Genomic DNA, 20,305 nt, shown 5'->3' on the forward strand with positions numbered 1-20,305 from the left:
GCTCAACAGGTCTGGCAGCATCTGTGAAGAGAAATCAGAGTTAATGTTTCAGGTCTGATGACCTTTCTGGGAAAGGACCTGAAATGTTAACTCTGATTTCTCTTCACAGATGCTGCCAGATCTGCTAAGCTTTTCCAGAAATTTCTGTTTTTGTTTGTGATTTGTTCCAGTAGCCTTATTCCACCATCAATATCACTATCTTCTTGTTTGTGGGATTTCTACAAGCTGATGGCCAGACTGTCCCAAATTACAACACTAACTGTGCTTCCAAAGTACAGTGCATCAATGTATTTTGCGAAGTCAAGCAATGTGCTGTATCAATGCAAATGCTATGTTTATTCGTTGAAGGCAAATACAGCAATGTAGCAAATGATTATTTAACCTTCGCCATTAAGGTGCTTTTCCAGCTCCGACGAGGCATTTTCATAGGATTGGGCTTGTTCCAATCACGCTTACTCACCCTGAATTCCATGCTGAGGAAGAACTGGGCTTCGTTTGCATTTGGATACTGTTCGGCCCGTTTTGAATCTGACGATTGATTTGATTTGTTAAACATGCCGATTCGTGACAGCAGGACCTGAAACTCAGTCCGATTGTCCAAACATTTCGCCCGAGCCGCTCAGAGTTCCCAGCAGTTTCGGGCTTCCAGTAGCCACAGCATTTTGACTTTACGTAATCGCAGGGACTGCTATTAAAATTCCTTCAACTGATAAACGCAGCCATAGACGACCGCTGAATGGGTATGAACGACCCAGCAGAAAAGTAAAGGTTAAACCTGGAATGGTCCCTAGAAAAGGACTCTTTCCAGCTATCAAAATTGTTATTGGAATAAAAAGATCGGAAGTGTTGATTTGCCCTTTCAAAGACTGCTACTTCCAGGATTTAATTACGGGAAGAAAAGCCTATCATTGAGGTATCTGGTTCAAACACCAGCGATTGATACGGGACACTATCTCGGGGCCCGAAGTGGAGTCGATCTTTGCACATGACCAAGAAGATACTGAGTCATTTTATGATGAGTACAGTGCTCCACGCGGCCCCGTGAATGGCTATTATCATTAAATGTCTTGTAGTTAAATGTTGACGGGTAATTAATGGACAAACTGGATCTTTCGCATACCTGAGGTGACCTCGATCAGTCCCTTTATATAGCTTATTTCGGACAGAGCCCACCCTCGTCCGGTTGTAAAAAGAGGACACGTGCCCACCTCGCAATCTCACTATTGGCTTTTCTACAAGCAAGGTCAGAGATGCTGAAATCTCACTGGATATTCGGCCAATTAAAGAAAGAGGGCAAGTTAAAAGCTGAGGAGAAAAAAGATTAGCTTTCTAGTAGGAGTTGTGGAGGAGAGGCGTTTCTATTTAACCTGAGTTTCTGTGGCGCCCTAATAAGCCAGGACAATGGTAAGCATACACATTAAATTCATGTTTCCAATGTGTTGTTTCATTAATTCCAGCGTCATGCTGATATCATCCCGCTTCGCTCCTGTAGTGCATATAATAAGATAGAGTAAGATATATATATATTTAAATCGGCGAACAGTGTCTCCGTGCACAATTCGAGATGTCCAATTTCTTTTTTAAAGTTCAACAGCTACTTTAAAATAAAGGTGGAAAGTACATTATAACCAAACGAAGCAAAACAAAAAGTAACGGTACACAGTACTTGGTGTCGCGCGTCTTCAGCAACCAAACCATATTACCTGCAACCGAGTTCCGGAGAAACAGCAAATGCGGCAGCAGCAGGGACTCACGGCGAAAATTCAACAAAGTAGCCTGGATATTGCTATGGGGTTTTGTTTTTTGAGGTGGAAAAACAATACCTTGCAATTGTGCATAGTCATGATATAAGATGCTTGCAAAGGGAAGAAAATGCACAATGTGCATTTCAACTTTTTCTTTAAAAATACATTAAAAATTCAGAGATGTAGCTATCTGGTATAAAAAGGGAAATTTATTTTAAGGATATGCTTTTGCTAACATCATTTGACAGCTATAGGGTGAAAACGCCAGGTGCCACCAGAGTAAACAAAATCTTCAGATTAGTACAGCTCGCGAATCAACTTTGCTACTGTCGACGCCTTAATGGCAACACACAAAAATAAACAAGCAAAATGATGTTACATAATAAGAGATCGCTTCCCGTTTTTGTTTGTTTCTCTCTGTGAATTTCCCTGTGAATTGTGAGCACGGTTCTTCAAGAGCTCTCGCCGACCTCTAATACGTGCAAGAGGGAACGAAACGGATAAAAAGCGGAAGATTCGCGTTATAAATAGAGTGAAAGGGGGTCTTCTTCACTTACGAGGCACATTCCTGTGGCTAAAGTTTCTGGATTAAGGCCGTCGCTCATCAGGGAGCTCCGAGTTTTCCGCCTTCTCGACCTTTAATGGGCTGGCAGATTTGGAAATGTTAGCAGAAAAGCACGAGGAGAAACGCGGACACACGTTACACACGTATATGTTTCAACGGAGCGTGTGCAGAGTCACCCGGCGCTCTCAAACTCCTGGGAATAATTCCGAACAAACTGTCGCCGAGTTTAGATGACGAGGCGCGTGCATAACTCCTACTAAAAACTATTGACAATCGCCTTTATTTGTATTAGAGGGGAAAGTAGAATGCGCGGTGAAATGATTATTTGCATTGTGGTGTTTGGTTGTTTCTGTTTAATGAATGCAGTCAGGTATTTGAACCACTCACTGTGACAGTGTATCGAGTGAACCGAAGAGTACAGCCAAGCTATCTCAACTTGCTGATGTCTTCAAACTCCACACTCTCTCCTGGCTAATTTAAACCTCTGACAGGAGGAGTCTCCAAACAAGACTGATTTCCCTATTTTGGGAAGAACCCCTTCAAGCAGTTAAAAATATCTCATGACTTCTCTTCCATCATAAGATCTCTCGTCTATGCCAATCACTTACCTCCCCTCGGTGGTACCTACTGCCACCCATATCTGGCCCGTATCTAATTGGAACCATTCAGCTTTTGACCTATTCACCTCAATCATAAAAACAGGGCACTTTAAACAAACACCGTGCGTTCGTTTAACTATAGAATTTTAAACGAGACTTTAAAAAAAAAAATTCTCTTGTCCAATATTCTGGGAGTTCTGGTTTTAAAGTTTTACATGACAGTTAAGCATTCCAATTGAGCTACATGTGGTTTGCAAAAGGTTAACCAATTTCAAATATTCTGCATCTCACAGTCACAAAGATGTCATCGATATAGACCTACAGACTAGCGAAACTTGATTGAGCTGTTCAACGCGATACTCAGGAGCAATTTTGACCCAACTCGCCGATGGGCGAGGAACCCGCACAATCAGGCGAGACTCGAGTTGGAAGTCTCGCCCAATATTCCTCTCCATTTATACCAATAGAATGGAACCGGTGGTGTGTAAAATCGGCATTCCACCTGATCTGGTCAGTTTCTGAAGAATAAGTTAAAATCCCCTAAACCCCCCGCCGTCCCCATTGGATGATCCGGATGTTTTCTGTTTCACCTGTTACTTCCTGAACATTTTTTGCGCTATCAGCGGAATTCTTCTCCCCCCCCCCCCCCCCCCCCCCTTCCTATCTTACCGCGATCTGATTTGCTGTTGGAGAAAGCCGACGTCGGCTAGATTACCGAAGTAAATTTACAGACCAAGTGGCATCCATACTGTCGCCACCGCTGAAGTCAGGAGTATAGGTTGTCCAAAAAAAAAGGCGAGGTAAGAAACGTTCGTTTCAACCGGTGTACATCAAAATCAGCCGAGTGAGGGTGGGAATAAAAGTGGCATAGGAACTCTTTAATGCGCACCTTTCTTTCTGCCTTTTGAGGCTATTTGCATTGTATTTCACTCTGCAGAGAACATCATTCTCCTGTAGCTAGCTAAGTCATTGCACATCTCTAACATGTTCTGTCTATTTGAAATCAGTGCCGAGAAGTGGCAAGCTTTGCAAAGTTCTACGTCAGTCGTGAATTACAGATCGTTTCTGTGAATGTGCGTTCTAACTGGTGTAAATTGAGCGAGGATGAAGCTGAGCTACCCCACTGCTCGATCTACATTGGGTTTCAGTGCCGGCTTGAGATGCCTCCACCTGCCAGTTACTCCAACCATAACTTTGCTTCAAGACAGAACTTTTCCAACCCGTTTCAATTCGGCCACCGTCTTGAAATCCGAGTTCAAAGAAGCGGATATGTGGTATAATTATTTTGCTTTGTTTATTTAGCATTGGAGACCCGAAATGAGGTAAACATGAGAGGTTGAAACGAAAATACTCAAATGTTCTGATATCATTTATTCACCTCATTTCTCTTCTGGCAGTAATTCTTTTCTTCGAATTCGTTGTTTTCCCAAATAACCTGTTACGCGCTTTAAGGTGAGGTTTCAAGCTTGAGATCGTAGGCACCCCTCAGAGTGCTGGTTGGAAAGAAAATCGTGGATTTTGACCCATTCACATGGAACTGTTGCAAGTCTGGGTGGTACTGTTTGAAGGGGACTTTGCATGTGGTGTTGCCATGTATTTGCTGCCCTCGTTCTTCTGTGTGGTAGAGGTCATGAATTTGGAAAGTGCTGCTGGTGAGATCATGAAGTGCATTTTGAAGATGGTACCCTTTGCTGCCAGTGTGTATTGATGGTGACAGTGGTAGATGTGGTGACTCTCTGGTTTCTTTGTCTTAGATGGTGTCAAGCTTCTTGTTGGAGCTGCGCTCATCCAGGCCAAAGTAGAGTATCCCATCATACTCCTGACTTGTAGATAATAAAGGGAGTTTTGGGAAGATAAAATGTGAATTAATCACTGCAGAGTTCCTAGCTTCTGACTTGCTCTCACAGACCCAGAGCTTACGTGGCTACTCAAGCTCAGCTTCTGGTCAGTGGTAACCCTTTGATGTTGATACTGGTGAATTCAGTGATGGTTATGCCATTAAAAATCAAGAAGATATGGTTAGATTCCCTCTTGTTGGAGATGGTAATTGGGCACATTTGTGGTGTAAATGTTATTTGCCACTTGTCAGCTGAAGTCTGACTGTTGTCCAGGTGTTGCTGCATATGGACACAGACTGCTTCAGTATCTGAGAAGTTGAGGTGCAGATTAGCAATGACCTAACTGAATGAAGAACTGTAAGATGTCCTGCTGTTTCTATAATTCAATTATTCAACGCATTCACTGCCTTTTATACTCTTCCTTAATGATGACCACTTGCTGTTCTTGATGTTAAACATGATTGGAATTTCCTCTTTCTTGTGCACTTTACATTGTGCATAAATTGGAGACTCAGTCCATTCATTTTCGAGCAGTTAGACAAAATTGTTACAGCACAGTGCACCTCAAAAAGGTACTACAAGACTGGGAGGGAAGAAGAGCACTGGGTTAATGTGGTGTATTTTGATAACCTATTGCCCACAAGCAGCAATGTTAAAAGGAGGTAGTAGGGGATCAAATACTTACCACTAACTAAATTGACTAAAGAACGAATGGGGTCATTCTTTTGCATGGGTGAACACAGTAGAGTTACTAATGACAACAGACACAACTCAATCAGTTTCATGGATGCCATGGCTCTTGCTGCAGCAAGTGACTCAAGTCCTGACTCCGCAAAGCCTTTCCACTACATAGAAAAGAAGAGTGATATGGTATATTTTCCACTTGTTTGGATGAATGTTGCTATAATACCCTCTACTGCGTACACTGTAGACACTCATATTGTCTCCTAAACCTGTAACTTTTACCAGCCAGAAGGACAGCAACAACAATTACATGGACACAGTATCACATCCAAATCATGCCATTCTAATTTAGACATATAACATTGGTCCTTCATTGTTGGTAGGTAAATGAGCAGAAATCACCTACATAACAACACTGTGGAAATGCACTCAGCCAAAGAACATTATCTTGTCATGTGCAACCAGGGCTGGGCAATGAAATCTAATGTGTCTGTAAATACTCATATTACCTAAAATGACTATTTAAATCTAATTACTGGAGGTGATGTAACGTAAGGTTGTCAGTTAAACTCCTGTATTATCTTTATTTATCTTTTCATTCAGCTTTTTGACCTGAAATTCAGCAAGGATGGGAACACTTTGGATTATGCTGGAATTAAGCCAGCATAATGTAATACGTAGCAGCTGGCTGTGTCCAGAGATTGCCTAAAGGAGAGAAAGAGACGTTTGAGTCCTTTAAAAGGTTACAAGATGCAACTTAATGACCTATACTAAATTTAGTAGTAACCTTATAAGATTGCTCTGTTGGAATAACCATTTATAGAAAGATAGTCTCTTTGACTCTGATTATACAGTATAAGCAAATGAGAGTAGGCTACTAGTTCAATGGACCAGGGTTATTATTGCTACTAAGTCTTAATAGCATTGTCTTAGCAATTGGAAAGCTGGTTCTAGGCTCTAGATTTTGTGCAAGTTGTGATCATTGGCATCATGGTACAATCATAAATTTCTCAATCTGTATAAGTCATGTGAGTGAGGTTAGAACTTTTAGGAGACAAGACAGAATTATTTTTTAAAGTAATGTAACCGGGAATTATAAAGCATTTGAGGAGCATTGCAAGATCTGGCCAAGAGCAATGCACCTGATTCAAATATCATGACAGCAAGGGTTTCCCTGGCCTTCATCAATGCGCCCAACAGCTATGGCTGTAGCTTGCTTTGACCCTAGACTTATTTTCACTTTTGTAAACCTGTATGTCACGCTGATAGGAATTTCGCTGATATAATCACATTTATAAACAGAATATCAAGCTTTTGCTTCTGTGGCTGTTGGGAAAGATATTATTAACCTGGAGAGAGTGCTGAAGAGGTTTACCAGGATGTTGCTGGGTATGGAAAGTTTGAGTACTAAATAAAGGCTGGATAGGTTGGGACCTTTGTTGCTGGACTGTAGGATGTTGATAGGTGACCTTATAGAAGTTTATAAAATCATGAGGGGTATAGGTAGGGTTAATGGTCAGTGTCTTTTCCCCAGGATGGGGGATTTCAAGACGAGGGAGCATATTTTTAAGGTGAGTGGAGAGAGATTTTAAAAAGATATGATGGGCAATTTTTTTTTCCCAGAGGATGGTTCGCATGTGGAATGAATTTCCAGAGGAACTGGTGGATGTGGGCACAATTACAACATTTAAAAGACATTTGGATAAGGTTTGGAGGGATATAGACCAGGAGCAGGCAGGTGGGACTAGATTAGTTTGGGATTATGTTCAGCATGGACTGTTTGGACCGTAGGGTCTGTTTCCATGCTGTATGACTCTATGACTTTATGATTCTATGTTCTCTCTGAATGGCTTTGGTGATGAGCTGCATATCCATATTAGATTTAGATACAAAAGTCAGTTTCTGTTTTCATTTGGAGTTGACAGCTGGGAAGAGCATTGGTATAATTTCATCCCGATTGTTAAACCTGTTACTTGCATGAAATACTTCTCAATATAATACCAAGATAATTAACACGTAGAAAGGATCTCCCAGTACCAAAATAAAAGATTTCCTTTCCTTCCATCCATTTTTTCCTTATTTTTAATGTTCTGATTTTAGGTATGACCACTGCCTAGACAGGAAACCTAACTTTAAGAGTTACATTTTAGGAGGTCTTAAGGACCAACATTGATAATTCTCAGTTTGCTTTGAATGTGGACAACATTGCTTGGTTAAGCTTGTCAAGCATCATTCCAATACTAATAAGGAAAGAAAATTAAAAACTATCCACTTCAGAAGAAACTAAAGCATTCAAGTTTATGTAAAGTGGAAAATGAATGAGGCGGCTACAACATAAGACTACATCATATTGTTAATGTCATACTTAGACGAAAGTAACATCATCCCCGGGGTACGGAAACTTCCAAACTGATCTCAGTCAGCCTTCCTACTCATTAGCCTGAGTAACATTCTGGTTCTGGATGAGATGTATGCTAGGGTTCAAAACTGTCCTGAAGTACAAAAATGTCTACCATAAGTCTGGGATACAGTTGAAAAGTTTCCTTTAAGACCTTCTTGGGACCAATTAGACATGACTAGTATCAAGGACACTCATTTCCCAAGAAGGATTTTGTTTTAAAGAAGCCACAAGTTAGATGGTGAAAATAGGAGGGCGTTTGGCTCTGACTAAATTTTAGTCGGGAATTGCATTCTGTCATAGGATATGTGACGGCTAGTTCTCCCACCATGAATTAATTGGCTAGTATAGATTGCAGTCTGGATGGGAAACTATAGTTTGAATGCTTTAAGGGGTTCACCTTGCTTCCAAATAGCTGTGCTTGGTTAACATTATCTAACTAAGCATCACAAGAAGAGCAATACCTTCCAACAAGTGGGCATTATGCTGCGTTTATCTAAATGCTGTCCCAACAACAGTTAACGGAACTATATAAGGAAATGAACCCCCAAAGAAGGATAGGAATGGATTAGTACAACACTGGGTCCACTTGCTAAATAAGACATGCTGCAAACCTCGATGCAGTTAAGTTATTGATCAGTTATGGTAAAGGTGAACACCAAATACAGCAACATGCTCAAGAGACTGAACAGTCTCTTCCTGATTTTGTTTTGCTGGATATCTGAAATATGCATGTAAAAAAACCCAACAAACGTGACTCCACAACAGGCCTCATTACTATCTTTTGAAACCCAAGGCGCCATTGCATACCACGGGTGCAGTTCAGAATTTGAACTTCATCTGATTACTGGTTTGAGGCTGCATGCCGCACTGTCTGTGAGACATTGAGGGTGAAGGCACACAGAGAATGCACTGATTATTCGACAATAGGCTGGAGGTACTGGAGGTCACCTCACCCACAGTTGTGATGTCCGACTTGGTCAACATTGGCAACTTTTCTACCAGCCATGACACAAAGCCAACACAGAGTATTATCAGTGCAGCCTCTAAAGTGTGTGCCTTTTATAGACAGCATTGATATTTTCTAGTTAACCTGTTCAATTCTGTTAAGACACACATCTGAAGTAGGTGGGACTTGAAGCCAGTTCTCCTGGCTCAGACAGAAGAACATTATCACTGTGCCACAAGAGGCCTAAAGACAGCATTGATGTTCAAATTAGCTTATCCACAGCTGGAGAATGTCTGTTTCTCTGATGCACTGGCCCTTCTATGACGTGGAGGTGCCGGTGTTGGACCGGGATGGACAAAGTCAAAAATCACACAACACCAGGTTATATTCCAACAAGTTTATTTGAAAACACAAGCTTTTGAAGCTCAGCTCCTTCCTCAGGCATAGTGTATGGAAGGAGCTGAGCTTCAAAAGCTTGAGTTTTCAAATAAACCTGTTGGACTATAACCTGGTGTTGTGTGATTTTTGACCTGGCCCCTCTAAACAGCGGTGTGACTTCAGACTGCAGGTAAAGGTTGAAATGGCTGAGCGTGGGTGTGCTTTCTGTAAGTGTGTTTATGTTCTTTCATCCTGCTGGGAAGCTCCCTGTATATGCAGTCTTTATATTTGCCCAGCAGGAAAAGCCTGAATTATATTTGCCTGGTCACCTCTGTAGACCACTTACTAAACCAGTCCTTTTCTCTTGCAGCCGATGACAGAGCAACAAGCAGACGCGAGGTCTTACCTCAGCGAGGAAATGATCGCTGGTGAGTGCAGGAAGGTTATTCCAGTTGATGGAGTTGTGTATGACTCAGGGGAGGCTCAAAATAAATATTATACATTTTCAGGGAAGGAGCTGATTGTTATATAGTCCCTGATTTCAGTTTCAGAGTAGGTTATCAACTCAGATTCGTTAAAACAAAATCAGAAAGCGCTGGAAGAAATTCAGCACATCTGGCAGTATCTGAAGAGAGAAAAACAGAACAAATGTTATGAGTCCAGCCCAGGAATCCAAAGCGTCACTGCACTGGAAATGTTAACCCTGTTGTTTTCTTTCTACAGATGCTGCCAGTCCTGCTGGGTTTGTCCAACATTTTATGGTTTAGTTTCAGATTTTCAGCATCCACAATTCTTTGAGTTGTATTAAGATCAATTAAACAACGTTTGACATCCACAGTACATGTACCATACTTGCTCGCATCCTGTAAGGACACTGTTCCATTTTTCCAGTTCACTGTTGATGATGTAGTCTCCCACAGTACTTCTGAGATGTCCTCTGCTTTTTCCTCAACTGAGGGTAGCCCCACTGCTTCTGCTACACTTCCAGCAGTTCTGCTCTGGGTCCTTTCCTTCCCTCTCAGAACTACGGTAGGATTTCCCCTGGTCCTCACATTCTACCCCATCGACTTCGAAATACAAAGGATCATCCTCCAGAATTTCTGCTACCTTCAGCAAGATGCCACCACAAAATGCATCTTCACTTCCTTTTTCAGCATTTTGAAGGGATTTTATTCATGATAATCCAACCTCAATTATGCCCAACAGCTCATTCCATTCCCAGGACTCCTTTCCAGACAAATGCAGCAGGTGTAACCCCTAGCCTATCTCCTCCCTCCTCACTGTTCAAGGCCCTAATCACCCTTTCCAGGTGAAGGATTGATTTATGTGTACTTTGTTCAATCTTTTCCACTGTATTCACTGTTCAAAGTAAAGTCTCCTGTACATTGGGAAGACCAAACACAGACTGGATGACCATTTTGCTGAACACTTCGGTGCAGCTCACAAACGTCTCACTGAGCCTTCAGTGGCTTGTCATTTTTATGCTGTTAGCCTGACATCGACTTGGCCTGCTGCACAGTTCCAAAGAAGCTCAACATAACAAACAGTGTCTTATCTTCCAATTAGGCATTTTATATCCTTCTGGACTCAAACATTATACTCCATTTCACATTGCCCTCTGTTTTGTTTCCTTTTCTTTCGTTTTTATAATTTTTGTTTTATCCGGCAGCACACTTGCTCCAGGCACATTTTTGTTTCTTTGTTTATTTTCATGTCCCATCTCAATTTCCTTTGGCCCTGTAAGACTGACTGTTCTGTCATCAATCTCTGATCTTCCATTGTATCACAGATCTTTCTTTTGTCCTTATCTCTAGCCTCTCAGTTCCAATGAAATGTCACAGGCCTGAAATGTTATCTCAGTTCTTTCTCTACATTGATGCTGCCTCCTATCCTGCGGAGGTTCTTTTTTAAACCAGCATTTTCTGTTTTTATATCAGACATTAGACTTGTTGAAATTAATGCACAAGCCTGATACCTTTATTGTTTATGGTTATGAGCAGTGGATCAGTGACAGGACTTTCACCTCTGAATCATAAGTTTTACTCTCGGACCTTGAGCTCATCACCCAAGTTAATACTCCAGTTCAGTACTGAGGAAATGATTGTCTGTCAAATGAAATATTGGCAAAAACTTACTTTGACACTATTCACAAAAGTGCAGGGTTATACTTTCCAATGTCCTGGTCAATATTTACCCTCTATCACTGTCTCTAAATGTGGATATGTGAACATTGTCTCATTGCTGGATTTTGCTGTGCCATAATTGGTTGCTACATTACAATATGAACTTCACTATACCCTGTAAAATCAATTCTTTGATCTAAAGGTACTAGCCCGAATATCAATGACTTCACAACAACTTAGATACAGTTCCACTTGATGTGGTACACCTTTATAACATGACTAAGCAATAGTACATACACAGAATGACACTGGTTGTTTACAGTCCCACACAACCAGGCAGAACCTGTCTCTAGAGGCCAACCTATCTCATATTAACTGGGGAATGAAGATCTGGGCCAGTGCATCGTTGCTGGTCGTACCTCAGTTTGAGAACGACACTTATGCAAAGTTGGAAGCTTCTGCCCTAGGCTAATCAGGTCATTCGCAACCAATAGATTTTTGAGCACCCGAGGCAGGATCTCCCTAAAGGTAGTGTTATCCAGAATATTGTGTATGAGTGTTGTACGTAGATTTAATCTCTGATGTTATTTCTTCAACTAGCCCTTCTGGAGCAGCCAAGAAAAGTGCTGTAGGTAAAGTAGTCCTTCCACTGATATTAAAACACATCTTCACTAATTAGTACACAATTGTTTACCCAATGCAGTCATGATTGATGTCTTGGGTTTCCCTAATGGTAGTCAAATCTAGACTGCAACTGTTGTCAAAAACACTCACATTTGGATTGAGATGTTGAACTAAATGGGTATATCTGTGCTTAAAAACAGTAAACTGTAACTCCAAACCAGCACTGTCCTCACGTAATCTACTTGTGAATGCGTATGCAAAGATGTGCACATATTGACTGACCAGATGCCAACAATCCTCTGAAACAAAATAAACTAAATGATAACATGATAGCAATTACTTAAATTTCTTTTCATAGAGTTCAAGGCCGCGTTTGACATGTTTGATGCTGATGGTGGTGGTGACATCAGCACCAGGGAATTGGGTCAAGTAATGAGAATCCTGGGTCAGAACCCAACCAGGGAAGAGTTGGATGCCATCATTGAGGAAGTGGATGAAGATGGTAAGAAAACATATCTCGATCACACTTAGCAATTTCACTTTTTTCAAACATCATTTCATTCTCAAATGTTCATGGTTAACAATAGACAGAGGTTATATTTCAGTGTGCTTTTAACTTAGGAAGCGGCACCATTGACTTTGAAGAGTTCTTGGTGATGATGGTGAGGCAGATGAAAGAGGAGGCAAAAGGAAAATCTGAAGAAGAGTTGGCAGAAGTCTTTCGTGTATTTGATTTGTGAGTTTGACCTTCTACTACATTGGTACAAATGTGACTGTGCAGAAATTCCATTTTGCGGCAGTAGTTTCAACATTGTACATATTGTAAAATGAAAGATCTTGGTCAAAGATCAGGACAACAAACAGAAAACCATACCTACTTGAAGCTAAATGTAGGGTGGGGACTGGCTAGCTCAGTTGTCTGGACAGCTGGTTTGCAGTGCGGAGTGACACTGACAGTGTGGGTTTAATTCCTACACCAGCTCAGGTTACCATGAAGGACTCTCCTTCTGCATGCTCAACTGAGGCACGGTGACTCACAGGTTAAACTCACCACCAGTCATCTCTCTCTAATGAGAAAGCAGCTCTATGAACTGGTGAGACTGTGGTGACTTTACTCTTAAACTAATGTAACTAAACCATTTTAGCAATGAAGCGCATCTATTATACAAACAAAATACTGTAGAAGCTGGTAAACTGAAATAATAGACAAAAACCTCAATAGGTTTAATACCATTTATGGAGAGAATAAAACAGAGTTTGCATTTCGAGTCCAATATAACTTCTCCAGAAGCAAAGTGAGGTAGAAATATTGAAATATTTGGCTCTAGAAACATTTCAAGCAGAACGAGCCACTGCCAAATATGTATTGAACCTTGGTTCATCTACATTGCATGCCACATGCAGTACCTTTCATCATTTTATGAAAAGGATATAGAGGCACTAAAGATGGTGCTTCGAGGATTTACAAGGAAGGCAGCAGAAATTCGTGGGTATGCACAGCAGGAAAGGAGAAACAATTGCATTGATATTCTTTTCAATAAAAAAGACTAAGCGGTGATCCATAGACATATGGAAAAATAAGAAATTGTTTGATAGATCATAAAATCTCTACAGTGTGGAAACAGGCCCTTCAGCCCAACAAGTCCACACTGATCCTCAAAGTATCCCACCCAGACCCATCACCCTATAACCCACCTAATTTACACATCCCTGGACACTATGGGCAATTTAGCATGGCCATTCCACCTAACCTGCACATCTTTGGACTGTGGGAGGAAATCAGAGCACCTGGAGGAAACCCACGCAGACACAGGGAGAATGTGCAAACTCCACACAGTTGCCCAAGGGTGGAATTGAACCTGGGTTCCTGGCGCTATGAGGTAGCAGTGCTAACCACTGAGCCACCGTGCTGCCCTGATTAAAAGCCCTGGGCTCATCCGGGAGTCGAACCCGGGACCTCTCGCATGCCAACACTGTACAATACCCTAAGCGAGAATCCTACCCCTAAACCAACGAGCCAGTCCCAGAATGGGGTCTCAGACTGGTGAAGCTACCAGACAGGACGATGTGCATGTCAAACAGCATAAGCAGCAAGTGATTCACAGTGCTGAGCCATCCCACAACCAATGGATCAGGTCTAAGCTGTGCAGTCCTGTCACATCCTGATAGAGTAGGCAGACAATATGTTTACAGTTGGGGGAGACGATGGCGTAATGTAAATGTCACTGGACTAGCTCGCCAGTGACTCAGGCCAATGCTCCAAGGACAAACATTCAAAACTCATCCTGTCAGCTAGTGAAATAGATAACTCAATTAATAAATCTGGATCATAAAACTAATGCCAGTGATGAAAGTCAGTTGTGAAAACTGATCTTGTTCACTAGGGTCCTTTAAGGAAGAAGCATAGCATCCTCACTTAGCTGGCCTAAATGTGATGCCACACCAATGGAAATGCGTTTGATTCTTAACTGCACTCTGAGATGGCTGAACAAGCAACTCCGTTCAAGAGCAATTAGGCATGGACAACAATGCAGTCCTTGTTATCAACGTCCAAACCACGTAGAAAGTTATGGAGAACATAACTAGAGACTATAAATAGAAGCTATTCAGAAAAGCTTTCATGATCAAAAATGTGGAACAACAGAGAGTATGCTTAAAGATTATGATTGCAATTAAAGGGAAGCTAAATAAGACTGAATGGAATAGGAGGTCACAATAACAGATTATTTTTAATTGCTTTCAGACTAGAGGACACAATATTCAATTCAGGTCTTGGGTAATTTGAGACATTGTGTGGGAAGCTTAGATAGAACAGGTTGGATGGGATGGATGGAACAGGTTACTTTGGACTTAGGGTGTCTGAAGCTCTTTCCTGAGATGTTCATGCATCATATTTAGGTCTGTTGCACACCAGTGACTAAAATGGATTACTAAGGTTAGATTGTGTAATGAAACCAGGCAGAAACAAAGTGAAATAAGATGGATGTGATCTTTTCTCATGTAGCAACTTCTATTTTGGTAAGGTAGATAACATTGCTGGATTGGAGACATTCATACTTTTCTTGATACTCTAGCAATGCTGACGGTTTCATCGATCGTGATGAGCTGATTGAGGTCCTCAAGGGTGCTGGGGAGCATGTTTCAGAGGAAGAAATTGATGAACTTATAAGGGAGGGGGACAAGAACAATGATGGCAAACTTGACTTTGATGGTATGTACAAATAATAAAATGAATAAAATTCATTGGTGATGTTATAAGGTTTACTGTTGAGTATTTAAAATATGTTTCTTTTAAATCAAATATCTTCTTTCTGTTACAGAATGGGTGAAGATGATGGAGAATGTCCAATAAATGACCAACATTCCTCAGCAACCCATTACCCTCTCCTTTCTGAAAGAAACATCTTGCACCTCTCCAATACAAAATCAATCACTCCTATTGTCTTAAGGCTCGGTCCCGCTTCCAAGATCAGCAAGCATAAATCATTCAACAATTTAATGAGTAGTGTGTTGTTGCTCTCCGTCTGTAGCCAACTGATCAGACATCTGAAATATACATGCTGATTGCAAAGAACTCAAAATCTGTTCGACAGGACTAGACTAGAAGCAGAGAGCTTCGTAGCTGCGACAGTTCTCTGTTTGTGAGGAAGAAGCGACCTCCCATGAAACTCTTAATGATTTTGTTACCAGCATAGAACACAGCACAATTCATTCAAAACCCTTTCCTAATAAAGTTAATGTCATCTTTTTCAGCCAGTTGATTTTGCATTTCATTTGGTGAATGATATGGATTCTTTGGCATTTTATTCTCTATTTTCAGCAGGTGACAACATTCAGTTACATCCTTCAAAGGAGGTTTATATCTTGGCACCAAAACTATTTACATTTATATGGCACATCTTTCATGACCACAGGATATCTCAACAGGTGTTATAGCAATTGAAGTATTTTTAAAGTGTAGTCAGCGTTTCATGAAGGAAAGATAGTTGCCAACCTACACACAGCAAATTCCACATAATTAGATAATCTGTTCTTGTGATGTTGTGAGGAATAAATATTGGCCTCATCTGCCCTTCTTTTAAATCATGTCCCAGGATCCACAGATGGCGGTTGTCATCCAAAAGACAAAGTATCTGAAAGTGCAACATTCCCTCAGTATTACACTGGCCATTTGTCAGTAGCTCCTAGTGTCAGACTAGAAAATGCAAGTTTTCATTCACAGACAAGAGTGCTTCAAATTGAGCCACAACTCAGTCTACAGTACAAGAAACTGCTGTTGGTGAAAGTTCACTCAAATGATTGAACAATTATGCAATTATGTTTAATCATAGAATCCCTACAGTGTGGAAGCAGGCTATTCATCCAATCAAGTCCACACCAACCCTCTGAAGAGCATCCCGCCCCCCCTACCCTATAACCCTGCATTTCCCATAGCTAATCCACCTAACCTGCACATCTTTGAACTGTGGATGGAAACTGGAGCATCCAGAGGAAACTCACACAGGCAGAGGGACAATGTGCAAACTCCACATGGACAGTCACCCAAGGGTGAAATTGAAACCAGCTCCCTGGAGTGATGAGGCAGTGGTCCTGACCATTGTGCTGTCCTTATTGTTATTGGCAAAGACAAAATGGCAATTCCTCACACAATTTAAAGTGTGAAATGCATCCATGAAATTATGAAACAAGAATTATAAGGAAACAGATATCATCACAATTATATGATGTTTCTAAGGACAAATTTGATTGCAAATCAGCAGAAAAGTAGCCTTTTATCCACAAGGTGTGTGTTAATTAATGAGTGCAAAAATGTAAAGCCTAGGTGGAGCAATAAACTATATAGCCCCTCAAATTTACTCAACATTTCAGTTAAATATTGGCAAGACAAGAATGAAGATAATTTAAGGTGGAATTCAATTACATTACAAAACTTTTTTTTCCAGGGATTTTTAACCATGAGATTACTAATAATGCTTGTAACTTGTTATTTTAACTAATGTCATGGGTGATTTAGTGTTGTTTTACTTCAGAAAAGATAAGCCAGAATAAATGGATGATTTGATTCAGGTTTATAATAAAGAGGTGGTGGGGCACAGTGGTAATGTCCCTATCTCTGAGCCAGGAGGCCCAGATTCAATTCCATCTGCTCCAGATTGTGTCATAACATTTCTAAAGAGGTTGATTCACAATATCAAGAGCTGGGCACTTCTGGAGCAGTGGTACTGTCCCTAATTCTGACCCAGAAGACTAGGGTTCAAGTCGCAACTACCCCGGATGTATGTAATAATGTGGCTGGACTCATTGATGAAAAAGAGTTGAGATTTTAGCATTTGATGAGCTTTGCTTGTTACTTGTTGTTTCAATTAGTTAATTCGGTGAAAGGTCATTTAAAAAAAAGCAGGATTCATGGGCTCTTGTAGCACATGTCCATATTTCTGGGTTTTGAAGCCCAGATTCAAATCCCTTTTGCAGTGGAGAATTGTCATATCATGTCAGAACAGGTTACCTAGAGGTATAAAAATAAAACATAAAATGTATCTGATGCGGGGACCATTTTGTGGAGTATCTGTGCTCTGTACGCGATAATCAACAACACCTTCCGGCCGCTAACCATTTTAACTCTCCCTCCCACTCCCTGGATGACATGTCCATCCTGAGCCTCCTCCCAGAGCCACAATGATGCCACACGCAAACTGGAGGAGCAACACCTCATCTTCTGCCTGGGGAGCCGACAGCCCGATGGCATGAACATAGAATTCACCAGTTTTAAAATCTCCCCACCCCTGGTCTCATCCTATTTCCAAACATCCTCTCATCCCAGTCTCCTTGACCTGACACAACCTGTCCTCACCCTTCCCACTGACCAATCCCTACTACACCCCACCTGCATCCACTTATCTCCATCCTACCTCCCCTCCCCTAGCCCCACCTCTCTTCCCTCTCATCTCCTTGACCTGACACAACCCATCCATCTTCATTCCCACCTATCTGCCCCACCCTTCCCACTGACCAATCCCCAATAACCCCTACCTGCATCCACCTATCACCACCCCACCTACCTTTCCCCAGTCCCACCCATCCTCCACCTCGCATCCTTGACCCGACACAACCTGTCCATCTTCTCTCCCACCTATCTGCCCCTCCCTTCCCACTGACCAATCCCCACCACCCCCTACCTTCATCAACCTATCACCATCCCACCTACCTTCCCTCAGCCTCACCCCTCCTCCCTCTATTTATTTTCCAGCAGCCTTCCACCTCCTCAGTTCTGAAGAAGGGTCCCGACCCGAAGCGTCGACTTTCCTGTTCCTCTGATGCTGCATACCTGCCATGTTCCTCCAGCTCCACACTGTGTTGACTTGTTTCTTTCAGTGTTTCTTTCTAGTAGACTGGAGAGAGACAGCATGTGAGAATAATAACTGCGTTGATGGATTGCCTTTGCCATGGGTGTGTTTTTGGGATGCTGCCTTTTTAGACCAACTGATGAATAAGGGATCAATAATACCTTATCTAATTAAGTATTCCAATTGACTAAAGTTATGCCAATTTTCTTTTTGTTGTATTTTAAATGTGTTGTAAGATTAAAATGTGTTTTGATTAAAGCTTAGTGGTGGACTGATCAAATCAAATCTGGAACACTGTGCCTTACACTTGCCTTTTCAGAAAATATTCTAAAATCTGGCATCTAAGCTTATACTTTAGGGGTGTTTGGTCTGGTCCGTAACACTTATACAGTTACATTACATACCATCCAACCTGGTCTGACAGAGGGCCTACTTCTGTCCCCCCGCCACCCCAGTCACTATGTCCTCTGGGAGCCTCATTGCTCATCCTCTGTTCCGAAGCCAGTTGCCAGTGGTTTGTAACCTCATGTGAATTGTAGTTCTGCTATTGCTGAAATATTAGGTGTCAAATTTTGGCAGTAGTTAAATAATCCAGAACTTCCATCACCTGCCTTATAGCAGATAGTCATGATGGAATACTTTCCAATTGCCTTGATGAGTGCAGCTCCAACAACGCTCAAGAAGCAGCACATAATCTAGAATAAAGCAGCCTGTCGATTGGCACCACATCCACAGATATTCATTCCCTCAATCAATATTTTAATAGCAATAATGTGCACCATCTACAAAATGCACTGCAGAAATTCACCAAGGCCCCTTAGATAGAACTTTCTAAACCCATGACCATTACTATTAACCTCACCCTCCAAAATAGGCCGTCTATATCTTGTCTAATGGTGTGATGAGCTACCAACTGCAAGATGCCACTCAGGTCCACATTTGAAGCCTGGAATAATCTGGTTGCATAAAACTTCAGGGTAATAATGACCTTGAAGGCTCAAGTAAGAGGACTTCTATGGAATCTGTAAGGCATTAAGTCATCCTGCATCAGAACACAGATTTCCACAACCATCATCCTGGAATTCTGCAGTATTCAAAAGAACTGGAATGGTCATTTGCAAATAGCTGACAAAGTGGTGATGTATTTGCCATCAAAAGGAATCATTTTCCTCGTACATTTTCTCACTTTGCTCCTCTGGCCTCTTCTTGACCAGAAAGATGCTTCTCTGAAGCTCATCTTCTAATCTGCCTGATGTCAGAGTAGCCTGCTGTTATCTGAACTCCTTCAGTTGCTGCTTTTTTGTCCATCAGGGCTTCCTCTACCAATGTCTGTTGCACAAGTCGTAAAGACAGTATCTTTTATTTTAGTTTATATTTGTTTGTGGATTGAATTGGGGAAAGGACTGTTTCACAGCAAAGAGCTGTGGAAAGAATTGCTGCACTTTTAAAAATCAAGTTCCTGAAAGTCATTGTAAACAGTGTTTACACTGCTGCCTTTTTCAAACAGTGGGGTAAAGGATGTCTGTAGACACTTCCAACAGCTCATTCCAATCCCATGTCTCCTTTCCAGACAAATGCAGCAGATATAACACCTAGCCTTTTATCTCCTCCTTCCTCACTGTTCAAGGCCCTTAACACCCCTTCCAGGTGAAGGATTGAGTTATACGTACTTCTTTCAATCTAGTCCACTGTATTCAGTCTTCAAAATGGAGTCTCCTGTACCTTGGGAAAACCAAACACAGACTGGATGACCATTTTGCCGAACATTTCAGCCCAGCTCACAAGCATCTCACTGAACTTTCAGTGGCTTGTCACTTTCATACTCCACCCTGCCCTCTTTTTGGAGAAGTGAAAGATCTGTGATACAATGGAAGACAGGGGAGCTTGATGACAGAACAGTCAGTCTCTGGAGACCAAAGGAAATTGAGATGGGGCAAGAAAATAAAAGAAACAAAAATGTGTCCAGAACAAGTGTGCTGCTGCCTAAAGCAAAAAATAAAAACACAACGAAAAGGAAACAAAACAGAGGATACTGCAAAATGGAGTGAAATATTTGAG

General features: G+C 41.5%; 1 protein-coding gene and 1 non-coding gene across 4 annotated transcripts; one reads left to right on the forward strand and one right to left on the reverse strand.

Annotated features, from left to right (window-relative positions):
* Positions 1 to 1,341: 1,341 nt before the first annotated feature.
* LOC109920872 (troponin C, skeletal muscle) lies at positions 1,342 to 15,655 on the forward strand. Of its 3 annotated transcripts, none has more exons than XM_020520941.2 (6): positions 1,342 to 1,404; positions 9,527 to 9,584; positions 12,262 to 12,405; positions 12,525 to 12,639; positions 14,978 to 15,114; positions 15,224 to 15,655. In XM_020520941.2, the coding sequence occupies exons 1-6, from the start codon at positions 1,402 to 1,404 to the stop codon at positions 15,253 to 15,255; spliced, it is 489 nt and encodes a 162-aa protein (XP_020376530.1). In that variant the 5' UTR covers positions 1,342 to 1,401; the 3' UTR covers positions 15,256 to 15,655. The 3 variants fall into 3 exon arrangements, with proteins under 3 accessions (XP_020376530.1, XP_020376536.1, XP_048464290.1); XM_020520947.2 differs by lacking the exon at positions 1,342 to 1,404 and adding an exon at positions 3,629 to 3,709; XM_048608333.1 differs by lacking the exons at positions 1,342 to 1,404; positions 9,527 to 9,584 and adding an exon at positions 11,699 to 11,807.
* Positions 13,833 to 13,922, reverse strand: trnap-agg. Its single transcript is given in 2 exon segments — positions 13,833 to 13,868; positions 13,887 to 13,922. It is a non-coding gene; the product is annotated as a tRNA-Pro (tRNA).
* Positions 15,656 to 20,305: the final 4,650 nt, after the last annotated feature.

This window comes from Rhincodon typus, chromosome 19 (assembly GCF_021869965.1).
Source record: "Rhincodon typus isolate 14 chromosome 19, sRhiTyp1.1, whole genome shotgun sequence".
NCBI classification, from domain to species: domain Eukaryota; kingdom Metazoa; phylum Chordata; class Chondrichthyes; order Orectolobiformes; family Rhincodontidae; genus Rhincodon; species Rhincodon typus.

Excerpts from the sequence above, each read along its gene's own strand:
- LOC109920872 (XM_020520941.2), top strand. Across the intron at positions 12,640-14,977 it reads GTCTTTCGTGTATTTGATTT|CAATGCTGACGGTTTCATCG; the intron begins GTGAGTTTGACC and ends TTGATACTCTAG. Across the intron at positions 15,115-15,223 it reads TGGCAAACTTGACTTTGATG|AATGGGTGAAGATGATGGAG; the intron begins GTATGTACAAAT and ends TTTCTGTTACAG.